This window comes from Amblyomma americanum, chromosome 1 (assembly GCF_052857255.1).
Source record: "Amblyomma americanum isolate KBUSLIRL-KWMA chromosome 1, ASM5285725v1, whole genome shotgun sequence".
In the NCBI taxonomy this organism is placed as follows: Eukaryota; Metazoa; Arthropoda; class Arachnida; order Ixodida; family Ixodidae; genus Amblyomma; species Amblyomma americanum.
In genome coordinates, this window is record NC_135497.1 from 243822466 (window position 1) to 243837095 (window position 14630).

General features: G+C 45.3%; 1 protein-coding gene across 2 annotated transcripts in view; it reads left to right on the plus strand.

Annotated features, from left to right (window-relative positions):
• LOC144114855 (uncharacterized) overlaps positions 1-14630 on the plus strand; it is a 96770-nt gene that overhangs the window by 75983 nt on the left and 6157 nt on the right. For both annotated transcript variants that reach the window (XM_077648855.1, XM_077648856.1), the window contains 4 exons: positions 3016-3091; positions 5739-5845; positions 8054-8140; positions 8740-8847. In XM_077648855.1, the coding sequence (XP_077504981.1) occupies positions 3016-3091; positions 5739-5845; positions 8054-8140; positions 8740-8847 (378 nt within the window). The remainder of the gene's footprint in view (positions 1-3015; positions 3092-5738; positions 5846-8053; positions 8141-8739; positions 8848-14630) is intronic.

The window sequence follows — 14630 nt, forward strand, 5'->3', positions numbered from 1 at the left end:
TGCATCATCCGCTGAAATCCAGCCGGGGCCGAGGCGAGGCCAAAACATACTCTGCGGAAACGGAACAGTCCTTCATGCGTCACGAACGTTGTTATTTCTTGGCTGCCTTCAGCCAACTCCACTTGGTAGTATGCGGATGCCAAGTCCAATTTTTAAAACCATGCTGCCCCATTCAGCTCATTCAAGAGTTCTTCAGTATGAGGTAGTGGAAACCCATCAGCCACTACTGCTTGGTTTGCTTCCTGCAGATCTACGCACAGGCAGATCCGTCCATCCTTTTTTTTCACTACAGCAACCAGCGACACCCACTCCGAGGCATTCACACGCTCAATGATGCCTTCCTGTTCCAACCTTGCTAGCTCATTAGAAACTTGCTCTCGTGGTGACAAAGGCAGGCGCCGAACCTTCGCTCTCACGGGCTTCACATTGGCATGCAGCTTCACTTCATGTACTACACTTTTTGCCAAACCTAATTTGTCGGCGAAAAGAAAAGAGAACTCGCATAGTTCGGGGGGTAGTGACCCGGTGCTCGCCGTTGTCTGCAGACATGCCAACGATGCTCCATCAATGCGTAACCGCAGCTGTTGCACTGCGTCCAAACCCAATAACGCCATGCCCTGTAGAACAACGTGGAACCGAACGTTGGCCGACACACTCCCATGCCTAGTTTTGGCCACTAAGCAACCGATGACCGGAATCCTTTTGCCAGAGAAGTCCCGCAGCGTCGCTACAGCAGGACCCAAAGCAAATCGGCAGGTGAACTTTTCTTGTTGTACGTGATGTGGTAAAATGGACACAGCTGAGCCAGTGTCTATCAGCAGCTGAACTGGTTCGTCCTCGATGCACACAAGTCCCCCGTTTCGCCTGCGTCACTGTCAGCACACCCAACACCTCCGTGCAGTCTTCATCTCGAATAGCTCGCACTTTTGCTTCTCCACGGCCTTCACATACTACTTGGAAATGCCCAATCTTGTGGCACCTTGCACAACGCTTCCCACGCGCCTTGCATTCCCGCGAGTTGGCCAGGTGTCCTGCTGAGCCGCACCGGTAACACCTGCGCAACGGACCTGACGAACCTGAGGAACCGCCCCTCAGTGGTTGACATTTTGCCTCTATCACTCGCTGGACACGGGAAGCGTCGTAACCATCCTCATACAGTCGGATGCCGTCTGATGCCTCTTCATACGCCCGCAGAATGTTGACTGCCTCATCCAGCGTAAGTTTCGACCCTTTAAACAGCAGCTTCTGTCGCAATTCCATAATTCTATACTTCGCCATCGACAACCTTGTCACGCAAAGCTGCCTCAAGAAAGTCGCCGAAGTCGCAGGTCTTCGCCAATTGTCAGAGAGCTGTGACGTAGTCGCGTACCGGTTCATCTGGGAGCTGCCGTCGCAGCATGAACCTGCGACACTCAACGAGGACGTTCACAGTACTTGTGAAATGGCGTTCCAGTAGGCCGAGTGCTTCATCATAAACGTTCGCAGTAGCACTCATTTGCTCCGACTTCTGGCCGAGCAAATCCGATGCGGCGCTCGCAGTCTTTGGTTCTGGAGTCAGCGTGCGAAAAACCCGACGACCCTCAACACCTAGATATTGTAGCAGGATGGCCCTCTTCCGTACCTGTGACTTCTCGTCCAGTCCTGTTGCTTGTAGAAAATTCGGGAAGTCCTCCTTCTACTGGTGCCAAGGTACAGGCGGTTGTCCAGGCACTTCCAGAAAAAGGGCCACTGGCGGTAGCGCTAATGAATCCAACACGCCTGACACGCCTCCTGTGCGTGACTAGCCACAGTGCTATAGTCAAGATGCCCAAACGTGAAGCCATCGACTGTCGACTGCGCCAATATGTGGTGGCATCGAGGTATCGACGCCAGAGTGAAGAAAGACGCGATGTTCCATGGGGGGCGGCATGCCACCAAATTTCCCGTTTATTCCAACCACCAATGTATATATACAGATGAATGTAGATGGTGCTCGTGACACCTACTAACAGTAGTGCCCTCGATACACAACAAAAGCTTTAAGCAAAAATTTCTTATGGTACAATGAACAAATGCATCATTAGGAGAATTTCATGAAAGTTCTCCGACCGAAGTTGTCTGATCCTCTTGTGAAAGCCCGTGTAATGCCATCAGACGTCACTACTCTTGTAAGCCAATAAAGCATCACGAAAACCTGTGAGCATAATTTTAACAAACTCCCAAATCTAAGCACCCAAGTCAGTCAGGCACCATTTTCCTTCTGAGAACAAGAACTGCTGCCAAAATCGCTGAACTGATTCCTACTAATTGAAATGCAACAGCATTTATAGGCCTGTTACCACTGGAGCATACAGTTTGAGGAAACCAATATGCAAGGGCTAAGCTGGTCACATCAGGAAATGATTTTGATTGTAGCTACATAATAAGGGAAAAATAGTCACGGAAAACATGTAAAAGTCAGGGAACTTGGTAAAGAGTAGCTTGCTAGATACCTTCATAATGCCAGTTACAGTGGATCGATGGCCTTGCTATCTGGCTGCTGAGCCCAGGGTCCTGGGGTCATATCCCAGCTGTGGTGGCCGCCTCTCTTCGGAGGTAAAATGCAAGAATGCCCTTGTGCTGTGTGAAAATCAGTGCACATTAAAAAGCTCACCGTGATTGGAATTAGTCTCGAGTCTTCAGTTACGGCATCCTTCTTAGCTCACAGCTGACATGCAGGTTTAGAACACCACGTGCCAAAAAAAATAGTGCTTTTGGTGTAGTATTTTATTAATAAAGCCACTTTTTTGTATTTCTATGACTTATAATCTTGTACAGTATGCTGTGGCTTTGATTGATCGCTTTTAAATCTTTGAATACCCCTAATGTACTTGGAAACCTTTGCCGCAATTGTTAACTTTGCATTCTAATCATAGAGTAACGGCTCTCCACTAATACCTGTCATCATAATGCCTATTTAGCTCATGGTGCTATTGTATCTTTACTTCTCTGTTGCTCCTTCCACTAAACATTGATGTTCATGTAATGTCAATGCAGGACGGCAAACACAAACTCACGCCTAAAGGCAGCAGCAAAGGGAGTGTCAGCAAGTCAGCTCTCTCCCCTGCAACTGGTAAGATCATCCCAATGTTGTGTCTATCTTGTCATGGGTGTTTCTGAACAGTTAAACCAGGATGGATAATATTTTAGTGCATAACAAACTTTTTAAACCAACTGTAGTTGAGCGGCTGTAGCATTTGGCTAGTGATCCCAAGGTCGTGGGATTGAATCCCGGCCGTGGTAGCCAGATTTCATTGGAGGTGAAATGCAAAACAATGCCCATGTACTGTGGTGTGCTAAGAACCCCTAGTGGTGAAAATTAATCTAACCCCACATACTGTACCGTATCCCCTACCATATCGTACAGTACCATACCATGCCATACTATACCATACCATACTAGCTCAATCAGTGTCTGTGGCTGCCATTTGAGAATGCTGCATGCTGCCTAATGTGCTGTAACATTGATAACATATATATTAATGTGCATTATATATCGGTGTAATATCAATGTGATATAGTGTTTTATATAAAAATAAAGTTACATTAGTATACATGATGGATACTATGTAAAAATTGTGACTAGGTGTTAGTAATGTGCAATGAAGACGTGTGCTGACTTATAAAATTATTGCAGGATAATGTAATCGCTTGCAGATGTATAGGGCGCGCAGGTTGATGCTCCTGTTTGTGAATAAATAGATAGTGAAATTCAGTAGAATCTTAATGGTATGAATCTCACTGGGTAGTGAAAATTATTTGCATCTCCCAAAATTCATATCGTCAAAAAGTAAACAAACTAGGTATATATGCTGGAGCACCGGAAAGTCATTCATGGAGATCTGTTTCCAGCTGCCGAGATTTATTTATGGCTGTGTGCCACCGCTCTGTGCTTGTAGTGCTTGTGATGTTTAGACAGCATTAGTGCTCATGGGTACAGTTCTGGCTTTCGCATTCATATCATTCCGTGATTTTGTGGAGGAGTCTTCGGGACATCCAAAATTCCTCTGACTCTACGCAAAGCATTTCGGTCAGGAAGAAATTTGTATCAGCTGTAATCATATCGTTGAGATTATACTGTATACCCAACAAACAAAGTAAAAGCAAAGTAGCTACGAGGTGCATTCTGTGCATGGAAATTCTACTGAGGAGTGATTATTTGGTCACTTTCCTGTCTTCAATGGCTAGTGTGATGTACCGTATTTACTCGAAGGTAACGAAAGTTTTTTCCCAGATTTTTTCCCCTTAAAGTCTACCCTCACGTTAATCGAATACCACACTTCGATTGTCCTAAACCAGTGCCGTGGTGCAGTCATTTCAAAGCAATCAGCCTGGTTTCGGTTTCCGCAGTTTTGCGACCTTATGCTGGCAACATAGATACCACGGAAGCCAAATCCTCATCCATCCAAAGTCAAAGTGTTGTTCTCTGCCATTTTTTTGTGTTCGTTGCGACCTCGCGCTCAACGCGTCGTCGTGTCATCGCTCACCGTGTATTGATTGATTGATTGAGTGCATACGATTCAGTGCATATACATACAATGTTTTAAGAGAAAAGCGATCCTGTTAGATAACGAGGTTGGGAATTCTGCGGCAGACCGAAGACTTGATCTCGACGAGTCAACCATCCGCATATGGCAGCTGCAGCAGGAGGGGCTTTTTAAATGTGAGCCCAACCGCAAAGTATGTCGTGGGCTTCGCCACGGCCATCACGTCGAGCTGGAGAAAAAAGTGGCGGGCTTTATTATCGAGCAGCGCAACCGTCTCATGGGGGTCAGTATCGAGCTGATCCATTGGAAAGTTAGAGGCATTGATCGGGAGATGAGACGTTCAGAGCGTCTCATGGGTGGGCCCAAACGTTCATGACTAGGAATGGATTTTCTCTGCGGCGAACAACATTGATGCGGCAGAAGTTACCGGGAGACTTCGATAGCGAAAAGGAGGACTCCATTTCCGAGAACTCGGCGTCTGAAAGCGAGAAAGATGAATAAACATGTCGGCCACGATGTCTATTAAAGGTACTTTATTTTAAGCTTCGCGTTACATTCGTGGTTTTATTTTTTTCCACTGGACAGCATGTAAAGTCATCCCTAGCATTACATTCGCAGTCGCGTTACATTTGAGTAAATGTGGTATGTCCACTTGCTTGAAATTATTCTTTTTTGAAATAGCACTTGAAATTCACAGAATTTATCTGTGGCGCCGCCGAAAAGATTGGCACACCCCAATGCAGGTTGAAGTACTATAATTAGTAAGCAAGACGTGTTCAATGCATTCAGGAAAACATCACCATGTGGGAGCCTGTGCACCCTTGGAACTTGTTTATGTGCAGGCAACACAGTTAGGTGCTACACACGAATCTTCTGTGTGATACCTATTTTTGCTTATCACTACCCGTGTGTGCTAGTAGGTGCTACATGTACGGAAAACGAATGCATAACAGCATGGCTGCATCAGCATGGCAAATACTCTGCCGAGGGCAGTTACCCTCATACCTTGTTTCCTGCTACCCGTGTCTATGCCAGCACAGTGGCACAGACACACTGCGATCTGATGAAGTACTCTCATAACATCATAAGCTTCATCAACAGTGAAGGCATTGATGAAGTGTACTTTCACTTTGCATTTCTGCAGTGCTTACATTCAGTATTAATCAGTGCTTAATGTGTTTTTTGCTGATTCCTTGGCAAGAACTATTAAACTTTCTTTGATGTGTTGTGCAGTTTGTGCTCCATCTGGATCAGCTCTGAGGACTCCCAGCTTTGGACTTGTTGGTTCCTTGCAGTTAACTGTGGCAAACTGTCGACGTTCCAAATTCAACCTTGAAAAGGTACTTTGCACATTTAATACATGAAATTGCTTAGAATGCACCCTGTGTGTTAATTTTTTTTTCCTTGACCTGTTACCAGAAGAGGTTGAAAACTTCTGATGAGGACACTGTTGTCATAAAAGGGCACTAAAGGGAAATGCTAAGTCTGGCCAGGCTTGCTTTACTTAAGAGAAATGCATGTGGCAACGTCCTTTGAGAATTCTGGCATTGTGCTTTATCAGGTATATACTTCACCTGCCATGATTGGCCTATCACTTTCACGTGCAGCATTACCTTTGCAGAAAGTACCACATTGAAGTAGGAAAGTAGGTAAATACAGTCTAACGTCGTATCAAACAGAAATAAACAGTCATAAAATAGTTTGATGTAGTTGAAGTATATAATAAAAAATTTTGTCAATGCAATTTAGTCATTGAAGGCACTGCACCTGAGGTGACTATTACTAGAAAGTAATGAGAGATTTTTTTCCCAAATTTTAGCATCATTCGACGTCATTATAGAATATTCTATTATTCTATCAAGAATATTCGAATATTCTAGAGTTTAGACGAGTGCTTTCAGCTTCTGGCTCCTTTCTCTGATAGCATCAGTGCTCTTGAGAAAAAGCAAAATTGGAAGCTGATGCTTCACAACTTTAGAAAGAGCCTGGTAAAAGAACATCATGGGGGGCCCCACTGTGGAGAGGCACATTTGTCCGAGACCTAATGAATGCTAGAGAGTGCTGAACTTACGCCACAGTTTCTGGCAGCTCCTCGTGAAAGCAGTGATCCAGTACTCTCTGCTGAGACAGCTGGCCCTTGTGCCTCCAGCTTTCTTCGCCGCAGATTAAAAAGAATGGTTCCATACATCGAGTAAAATTCGCTACTAATGACAAAACACTTTCCTTGAATCGAGTCGGTTGCCTGCGCTTATGTGCTTGGCTATGCCCACTGCACTCTTTGAAGGAGGAGATGAATGAAGGCTTACAGTGATATTCTTGTCGATATGGACTTAAAAAGTGGTGGTACATTTTTGAGTGCCTCCTCAGCATTTCTGTGCTTTGAAAAGGAAAGTGGTAGGAAAGTTTCCTGGCTTAAGTGGTTATCGGCGAACGTTAGCATGCCCAGAAACCAGTGCTTTTCGGTTTTAACTCATTCCATATTTTCTTTACTTACAGATGTTTATTGGTGTTTTGGTTAAAAGAATAAAGTACATAGCTTACCTATACTTCATCTCACAAGTTGTTTACAGTGAAGCTTAAGCTATGAACGTGAGGCATGTGGAACAGTACGCTTATAAAACTGGTCGCCTCGTGCCATCCTCGTGCTTATAGATTCCACTCAAGTGTTAACAACTTGTGAGAGGAACAATGGTGCAAGATAAGGTGTGAACCATGGCGTGAACACTTGCCGCATCACCAGTCACTTGTGTAGTGCAGCGAAGCCTGCCTTCTGTTATACCAGCAAGCATCGCTTGGCACTAGGAAGCTTGATACATCTGCTTAATGACCAACTGCTTTCTGTATACAAAATAAAAATTGCATGTGTTTGTTAAAAATAGTTAAGATGAGTTCAATGTAGTTTATGGTTTGTAATATCCATGTTCGTTACATTGAGGTTCGGCTGCAATACCAAGATGCGAAATTTGTTCGCATGCTGCCCTGGTGGCCTGTGTGATGTCATTGTACGTAGCAACTTCAGAAGCACAAACGAAGTACAAGCTCTTTGGTTCATTCATGCTCTTTCTGAATAGTGAGGTTGCCACGTCTTGAGCAGATGGCTTTGCTGTAAACAGCTATTATTAATAGCTGGAGCTATTATTCACTAATATTGCAACAAGGGACCGTATGATTGGCTGGTCAGGTGTTTTCATTTTCGCTCATGTTCTCTGATTGCTGACAGCTCAATGGAATACATGTCAGAAAAATGTACCACCACCCACACTTTAGGGGGAGGGGGTGTGTGTAAATGACTGAAGAAATTAAGGACTTCATTTGCTATTTTCATAGCAACACAGGCACATTGTTGTGCAGAAAAAATACTGAGTAGTGTTCCCAAGAGATAATATGCCTAATGCGATGTCCTGTTTCTGTTATATCTCTCTTTGCTGCCCCTTTAAAGTGCCAAGTAATTTTTTACTTGAGCTTTGTAGTATCCTTACATGCAAAACAGGGAGTGAATGTGCAAAAATTGGGTTCAATCAAATCTCTGCTCTCCTTACTTCTGCTAGGTTCCTCCTCACTCGCCCCTTGAAGGAACATTGCTGATGCAGCTGACGCTAAGACCTGAACATCACCATGAGCTTCGAGGTTTCCTGGTAAGTGAAAGCTACTTTCTGTATGTTAATAAAAATGGCTCTTATAATAAAGGACATTTGGGAGTACAAATGAGTACATCTCATTTGTACAAAATTCACTCATAGTTTGTATAATTCCTTTACGAAAAAAAATCAAGGTATGTTAGTGCAACTTGAACATAGAAATGTGGAGGCTAACGAAAGGGTTCAGCTTAAGTTAAGGACAACGCAGGGAGCTATGGAAAGAAAAATGATAGGTGTAACTTAAGAGACCAGAAGCAGGCAGAGTGGGTGAGGGAGCAAACACAGGTTAATGACATCCTAGTCGAAATCAAGAGGAAGAAATGGGCTTGGGCAGGGCATGAAATACGTAGGCAGGATAGCCGCTGGTCCTTAAGGGTAATGGAATGAATTCCAAGAGAAGTCAAGAGTAGGAGAGCGCGACAGAAAGTAGGATGAGATTAGGAAGTTTGCGGGCATAATGTGGGTGCAGCTGGCAAAGGACAGGGTTATTTGGAGAGACAAGGGAAATTGTCCTGCAGTGGGCACAGTCAGGTTGATGATGAAACATATCTCTGCGATAATAACTTCAAATGAATTGCCCTGCATGTTTTTTTCAGTCCATGTTTGAAGAAGTAGGAGGATTTGGGGCCTGGCACAGACGTTGGTGTGTGTTGGCAGAGAACCGCCTCTCCTATTGGCGCTACCCTGAAGATGAATCCAGCAAGGCAAGTGTGGTGGTTACTTTCTTGTGTGCTTTATGTGAACCTGTTGGTGCCTCTATACGCAGTCAAAGAACACTGCAACAAATGCTGTGCTACTTTGGTGTACGTTACACTATGAGAAAGTATTTTTATACCTGGTCATTGATGGATAACAATTCAACTGAAACTTTCCCAGCAAAGACACAAACTTATTTGACTTCAACAAAGCTTTCTTGAAGTAAGGCTAAATTTCTCAGTGTAAGAATGCACTTCATGTTAGAATGAGTGCAATAACGTTAGCACTTGTTCTGGCTCCAGATATATACGTCATGGTTGCAAGTGACCATTGCTGCCACGGAAAGTGGGTTCCAAGAGAAAGTAAGCGTAGCAGGGGGCGGCAGAAGGTTAGGTGGGCGGATGAGATTAAGAAGTTTGCAGGGAAAGGGTGGATGCAGCTGGCAAAGGATAGGGTTAATTGGAGAGACATGGGAGAGGCCTTTGCCCTGCAGTGGGTGTAGTAAGGCTGATGATGATGATGATGATGACATCATCATCATCAGTCTGTGTTATTATCTGATACATATTTGCTGGCAGTGATACCACAATGCATTGTCCTCAAGATTTGTAGTTGCACTCAAGTCTGCGATGGCATCTTTGCATGCATGCTCACAAAAGCTGATGGCTTGCAAGCCCTCATCAAACTCTCAATGCTTTTTCTGTGAACTGAGTGTAAACCTTTGGCAGGAAGTTATGCATTGTTTGGGGCTTGTTTCTCTTCGGCACTATGCTGTGCCTGAAGTGTTTTGCTTTTTAGTTCCCATCTTTCTCCTGCCTAACCATCCTCAGGATTCAGTGTGATTTGATAAGGCTGAGTTTATATCTTCACAGAATTTATTCCTGTCCAAGGCATTTAAGAGAATCCTGCAATGTTGAGTAGATTTCAAAGGAGTGATGTTGCCACTAACATCCACTTGAGCTCAGCCATATACTACAAAGAAAAGCTATGTATTTTTTTTTAATCTTTGCAGCTTGAAAGAAAATTTGCCCCAGATCGGTAAAAATTCGTCAGCTGCAAAAGTTTGAGAAAGTTGCTTAGCTTCTTTAAAGAAGCTAAAGAACGTTTAAGAACCCCAGTTGGTCAAAATAATTCAGAGCCCTCTACTACGCTATCCCTTGTACCCCAATACTCCTGTCACACTGGCACTGTAAGGGCCTTTGAGAATCAGGTCCTTAGGTTCAAAGGCTAAAGAGTGCAGCTACATGGTTGAAAGGGAACAGCGCAAACACAGGACGAAGAGAGGAATGTACAACACAGGCGCTGACTTACAACTGGTGTTTATTTGAAAGGTGCACACACACATACAACACGCCTGTGTTGTACGTTTCTCTCTTCGTCCTGTGTTTGCGCTGTTTCCTTTCAACCATGTCAAACCAACTAGCCCGCAACAACACCCTCGACAGCTACATGGTACAAATGTTGCGCCTTTGTCGCTAAGGGCCTTGGGGACAAAGGCACCCATCCGAGACCTTTGGAGCCCAAAGGTGCAGCCTTCGAGATCCTGCAATCGCAGTGCCACCTGACGTCAAAAAGTAAAAACAAAGACAAAAAAATCTATGTTTGAAAAAGCATTATAAATATAGAAAATGTTTGTCTGGTTTTGCTTTTGGGATGGTTGTTTATATTTTATGCTCAGATTTCAAGGCAGTAGAATTGTTGCAACAACAGCAAGTGCCCCTGGTGGCCAAAGCAATACACAAATCCTGCTGCTGATGAGAGTAGCTATTGCAGTTGTTTTAAGGAAGCAATAAGAATTCTTAAAAATGTCTGAGCTCAACGAATGAACAGAATACCCAAATTTAATTTTAAAACTCTCACTTCAGCCACCTCATGCACAGCAGAGGGTGCTAAGTCTCAACGACCGTTTCACCTTTGGCTTGCACCTTGCAGCTGTGTTGCTGCTGTTTTGAGCTCTCGCTCATTTAGTGAAAAAAAGCGCCCTTCCTGGAAATGCCTTCGAGGAATGCCGTGTGACAAGGGTATGAGTCCCTTTGAGATGTTAAACCCAGACGAAACCAAAAGTTTTAATGGACCGTGGTTCCCACTCCATCCAAGAAACTTAAAACACTGTGGCTCCTTCTAGTGACAAAAAATAAAAGCACATGGTATGGTATGAATAAAAGCGCTGATATAAAGGGAGCTTTCATTGAATGGCGCACTTGAGAGAGTGTAAGCTATAATAAAACATGGCGAACACTCCTGAAAGAAAAAAAAAACACTGTACACTTGAAGAAAAATCAGTAATATTTTACTGAGATGTCGTCACGTGGTGGGATACACCGATAATGGCAGGTTTCACCGCAAGATGGCTTTTTATGCTATTTTTCAGTGCGAAATTAAAATAACAAAACCTTGTTTCTTCCATATTCCAGTGTTCAATTCTTATGAAACAATGATCTTTTCATTTCCGCCATGATCTCATGATACATTTCAGTCAGTGGTCGGTTCCTTTAAGTTTGACTGTATTGTGGCACTGATGCTTTGTTCATGATGATGACTGTGGCTTGCAGTGTGCAGAATGGCCAGCTTGTTCAAAATGTGATGGAGTGGTGCCATCTCACGTGCCATCTTGACTCATACCAGAGGGCCCTGTTGACACCGACACATACTTAATTTCTTGCTGAGTGGTCATGACACCATAAATGGGTTTGTGGCAGTGGTGCATTATTTGAAAAAGACATGTGCATGGCTTCAGTGCTCTGTCACTTCACAGATGCTTGATATGTGACAGAGCAGTCTAAACTGCTTTTAAATGAAAGGAAAAAGCACTGACTCGAGGAAGAGAAACCTTTGCAGCAGAAAACTGTGACACATGTACCATTAATTTTTATTGTTGTAGTATTTGTCATCATCACTGTCATCATCAGCTGAATTATGCTCATTGCAGGACAGAAGCCTCTCAACAATCTCTAAACGCCCCCTTCTTGCAGCAGCTGCAGTTGCCCTATCCCAGTAAAATTCCCAAGCTCGTCACTGTTTGGCGCCTTGAACATCAACTGTGTTACTTTAAGAGGCCACTGGCTATCACTTCTGCGGACTTTATGCTGGCTCACATTCACTTCCTTTAATCTGTTAGAATATCGACTTGCATTTGTACTTCCACACTTTCTATTAGGCCCTTGACATTGCACATATCACTTTTATTTCCATTGCTCCGTATGCTGTTTTTTGCCACATTGTCAGCTTTTGTGATTAGTCTCCAGGCTTCAACCTCATTGTTGAGTATACTGCTTTGAGATCAGTATTTATGTAGTATTTTTCTTTTCAGGAGTATTATTAAGATGCTGTTCATAAGTTGTGCATGACAGCCTAATGCCCTCTAGTCCATTCTTATTCTTCTGCTATTTTGTCTCGTGGTCTATACCTGCCGTGACTAGTACTACTTGGTTTAGATAGTGATAGCGTGTACTTCCTGGCTACTCCTAATACAGTGGAACCCCGTTCATACGTTTTTCACCGGACCGCGAAAAAAAAACGTAACAGCCGGGAAAACGCAACAGTGAGGAAAGGTCCGAAAATTAATGAAAACAGTGCAGCTTTGCCTTGAAACAATTTATTTCGACATCAAGTGAGCTTAGGTCTTAAAAAAATCGAGAATGGTCGATTGCCGTTTTTTCCGCTCGCTGGAAAACACCATGCGTTTCTCGATGGCCTGGAAAGCCGCATTGCTCTCAGCGTCGCTTTGAGGTGCGACGTACCTGCGGAGGAGGTCCAGAGCCGCGACGGCTTCTCCAAAGCTCGGGTCCGCCAACTCCTTGGAATCATGCGGCTCGTGCTCCTCATCATCATCACAGTCTGAGGCTTCACTCGCGACAGAGTCTGCAACGATCTCGGCGATACTCTGACACTCGGACGTCATGACAGCAGCATCCACGGCGACGTAGTCGTCATACATGACTCCCGTGGCACCCAGCGCATTCAATGCTTCACTCAGCTCTTGATCATGAGAGGCTGCTTCCGTCTCTTCAGCTTCCGTGGCAGTTTCCTCTCCGCCGTCCATGCGAAAGCCACACCGCGCGAAGCAGTGCTGTGCAGTTGACGCGCTCACTGCAGTCCACGCTGAAGCGACGTAGTGCATAGCGTCCAGTATTGAAACGATCGTAGGCTGCTGTCCGCGATCAATAGGTGCCAGACAGCGCTTTACGATGGACTTCCTGTTCGAGTGCTTTAAGTTCTTTATGACGCCGGCATCCAACGGCTGCAAGTGGCTTGTAGTGTTTGCAGGAAAAGAAACAAGCTTAACGTTCCGAAGAAATGACGCGTCTCTCGGGTGGGCAGCACAATTGTCCAGAAAAAGGACAACACTCCTGCACTGGGAGCCCATCTTGTTGTCCAAGTAACGAAGAAATTCTTTGAACAAAGAACCCGTCATCCATGCACGACTGTTGCTTCTATAGTGACATGGCAGCAGGCGAATGTTCTTTAAGCACCGTGGGTTTCGGTATTTTCCGATTACCCATGGCTTCAGCTTGTCCGAGCCATCCATGTTGCAGCAAAGGAGCACTGTCAATCGTTCTTTGCTGCATTTGCCTCCGTGGCATGCTTCGCCCTTCAGGCTTAACGACTTGGATGGCTGCACCCGAAAGAAAAGACCCGTTTCGTCGGCATTGTAAATGTCACGAGGCTCATACCCCTCAATTATGGCAGATAGTGTGGCCTTCCAATCGTCGACTGTTTCCAAGTTTACACTTGCTGCTTCCCCGGATACCGTCTTATACGCGATGCCGTGCCTCTTCCGGAAACGGTCGATCCAGCCATTTGACGGCGCAAAGTCACTGATGCCCAGTCGGTCGGCTATTTCCATCGCCTTCTTGCGCAAAATGCTGCCGTCGAAGTTAACACCGGCAGCGCGAGCTTGTTTAAACCAAGTAAGAAGCGACTCGTCGAGGTTTCCATACTTGGCGCCATGAGCCTGCTTAGCTTTCGGGCCAAAGAGCGCGGCATTCCCTTGTATCTCGGCACGCTTCGAGACGATGCTGTTAATCGTCGAGGGTGGCAGACCAAGATCCTTGGCGATGTCGACTCTTTTCCGCGCTGGCTGCCTGTCGACTGCGTTGAGAACATCCAGCTTTTGCTCGAGGGAAAGTGCCTTGCGCTTGCGCGACGCCATCAAAGGACGACAAATCGCTCGCGGTGTTAGCGAGGCCCGACGAGGCGTAGGCAGCGTAGGTGTTGACGGAAGGACACGGACGACTCGGATGGGTTGAACCGCACAAACAAGAAAGACTGGATTAGCGAGGCCTGTTGAGGCGTAGGCAGCGTAGCTGTTGACGGAAGGACACGGACGACTCGGATGGGTTGAACCGCACAAACAAGAAAGACTGGATTGCTGCGGGCCCGCGGGTTTTACTCGCTTCGGCTGACGAGGCAGTGGCCATCTAGTGGCAATCTCTCCAACTTGCGTGCGGCTTTTTATGGCCTTTGAGATTACCCACGCGCGTGCAAGGGGGTGATCTCGGAGGCCATAGTCTTGTAGCCAATTCCGTAGCCAAGCCCGGCCAAGACTCGTCAAAATGGCAGTTGGCGCGCATTGCCCAGCCAGGTTCGGGGTGCCAGGTTGCGACGTATCATGCGGGAACGTTTTCACAGCTACAACGTAACAGCGGGGTACCCAATACATTGGATCCTATGGGAGCTATGCCGGGACCGGACGAAAATGACGTAACAGCCGGGAAAACGCAGCAGTGAGGAACGTAACAGCGGGGTTCTACTGTACCTTGTTTCCTACCCTCTTTTACGAGATCTTTGT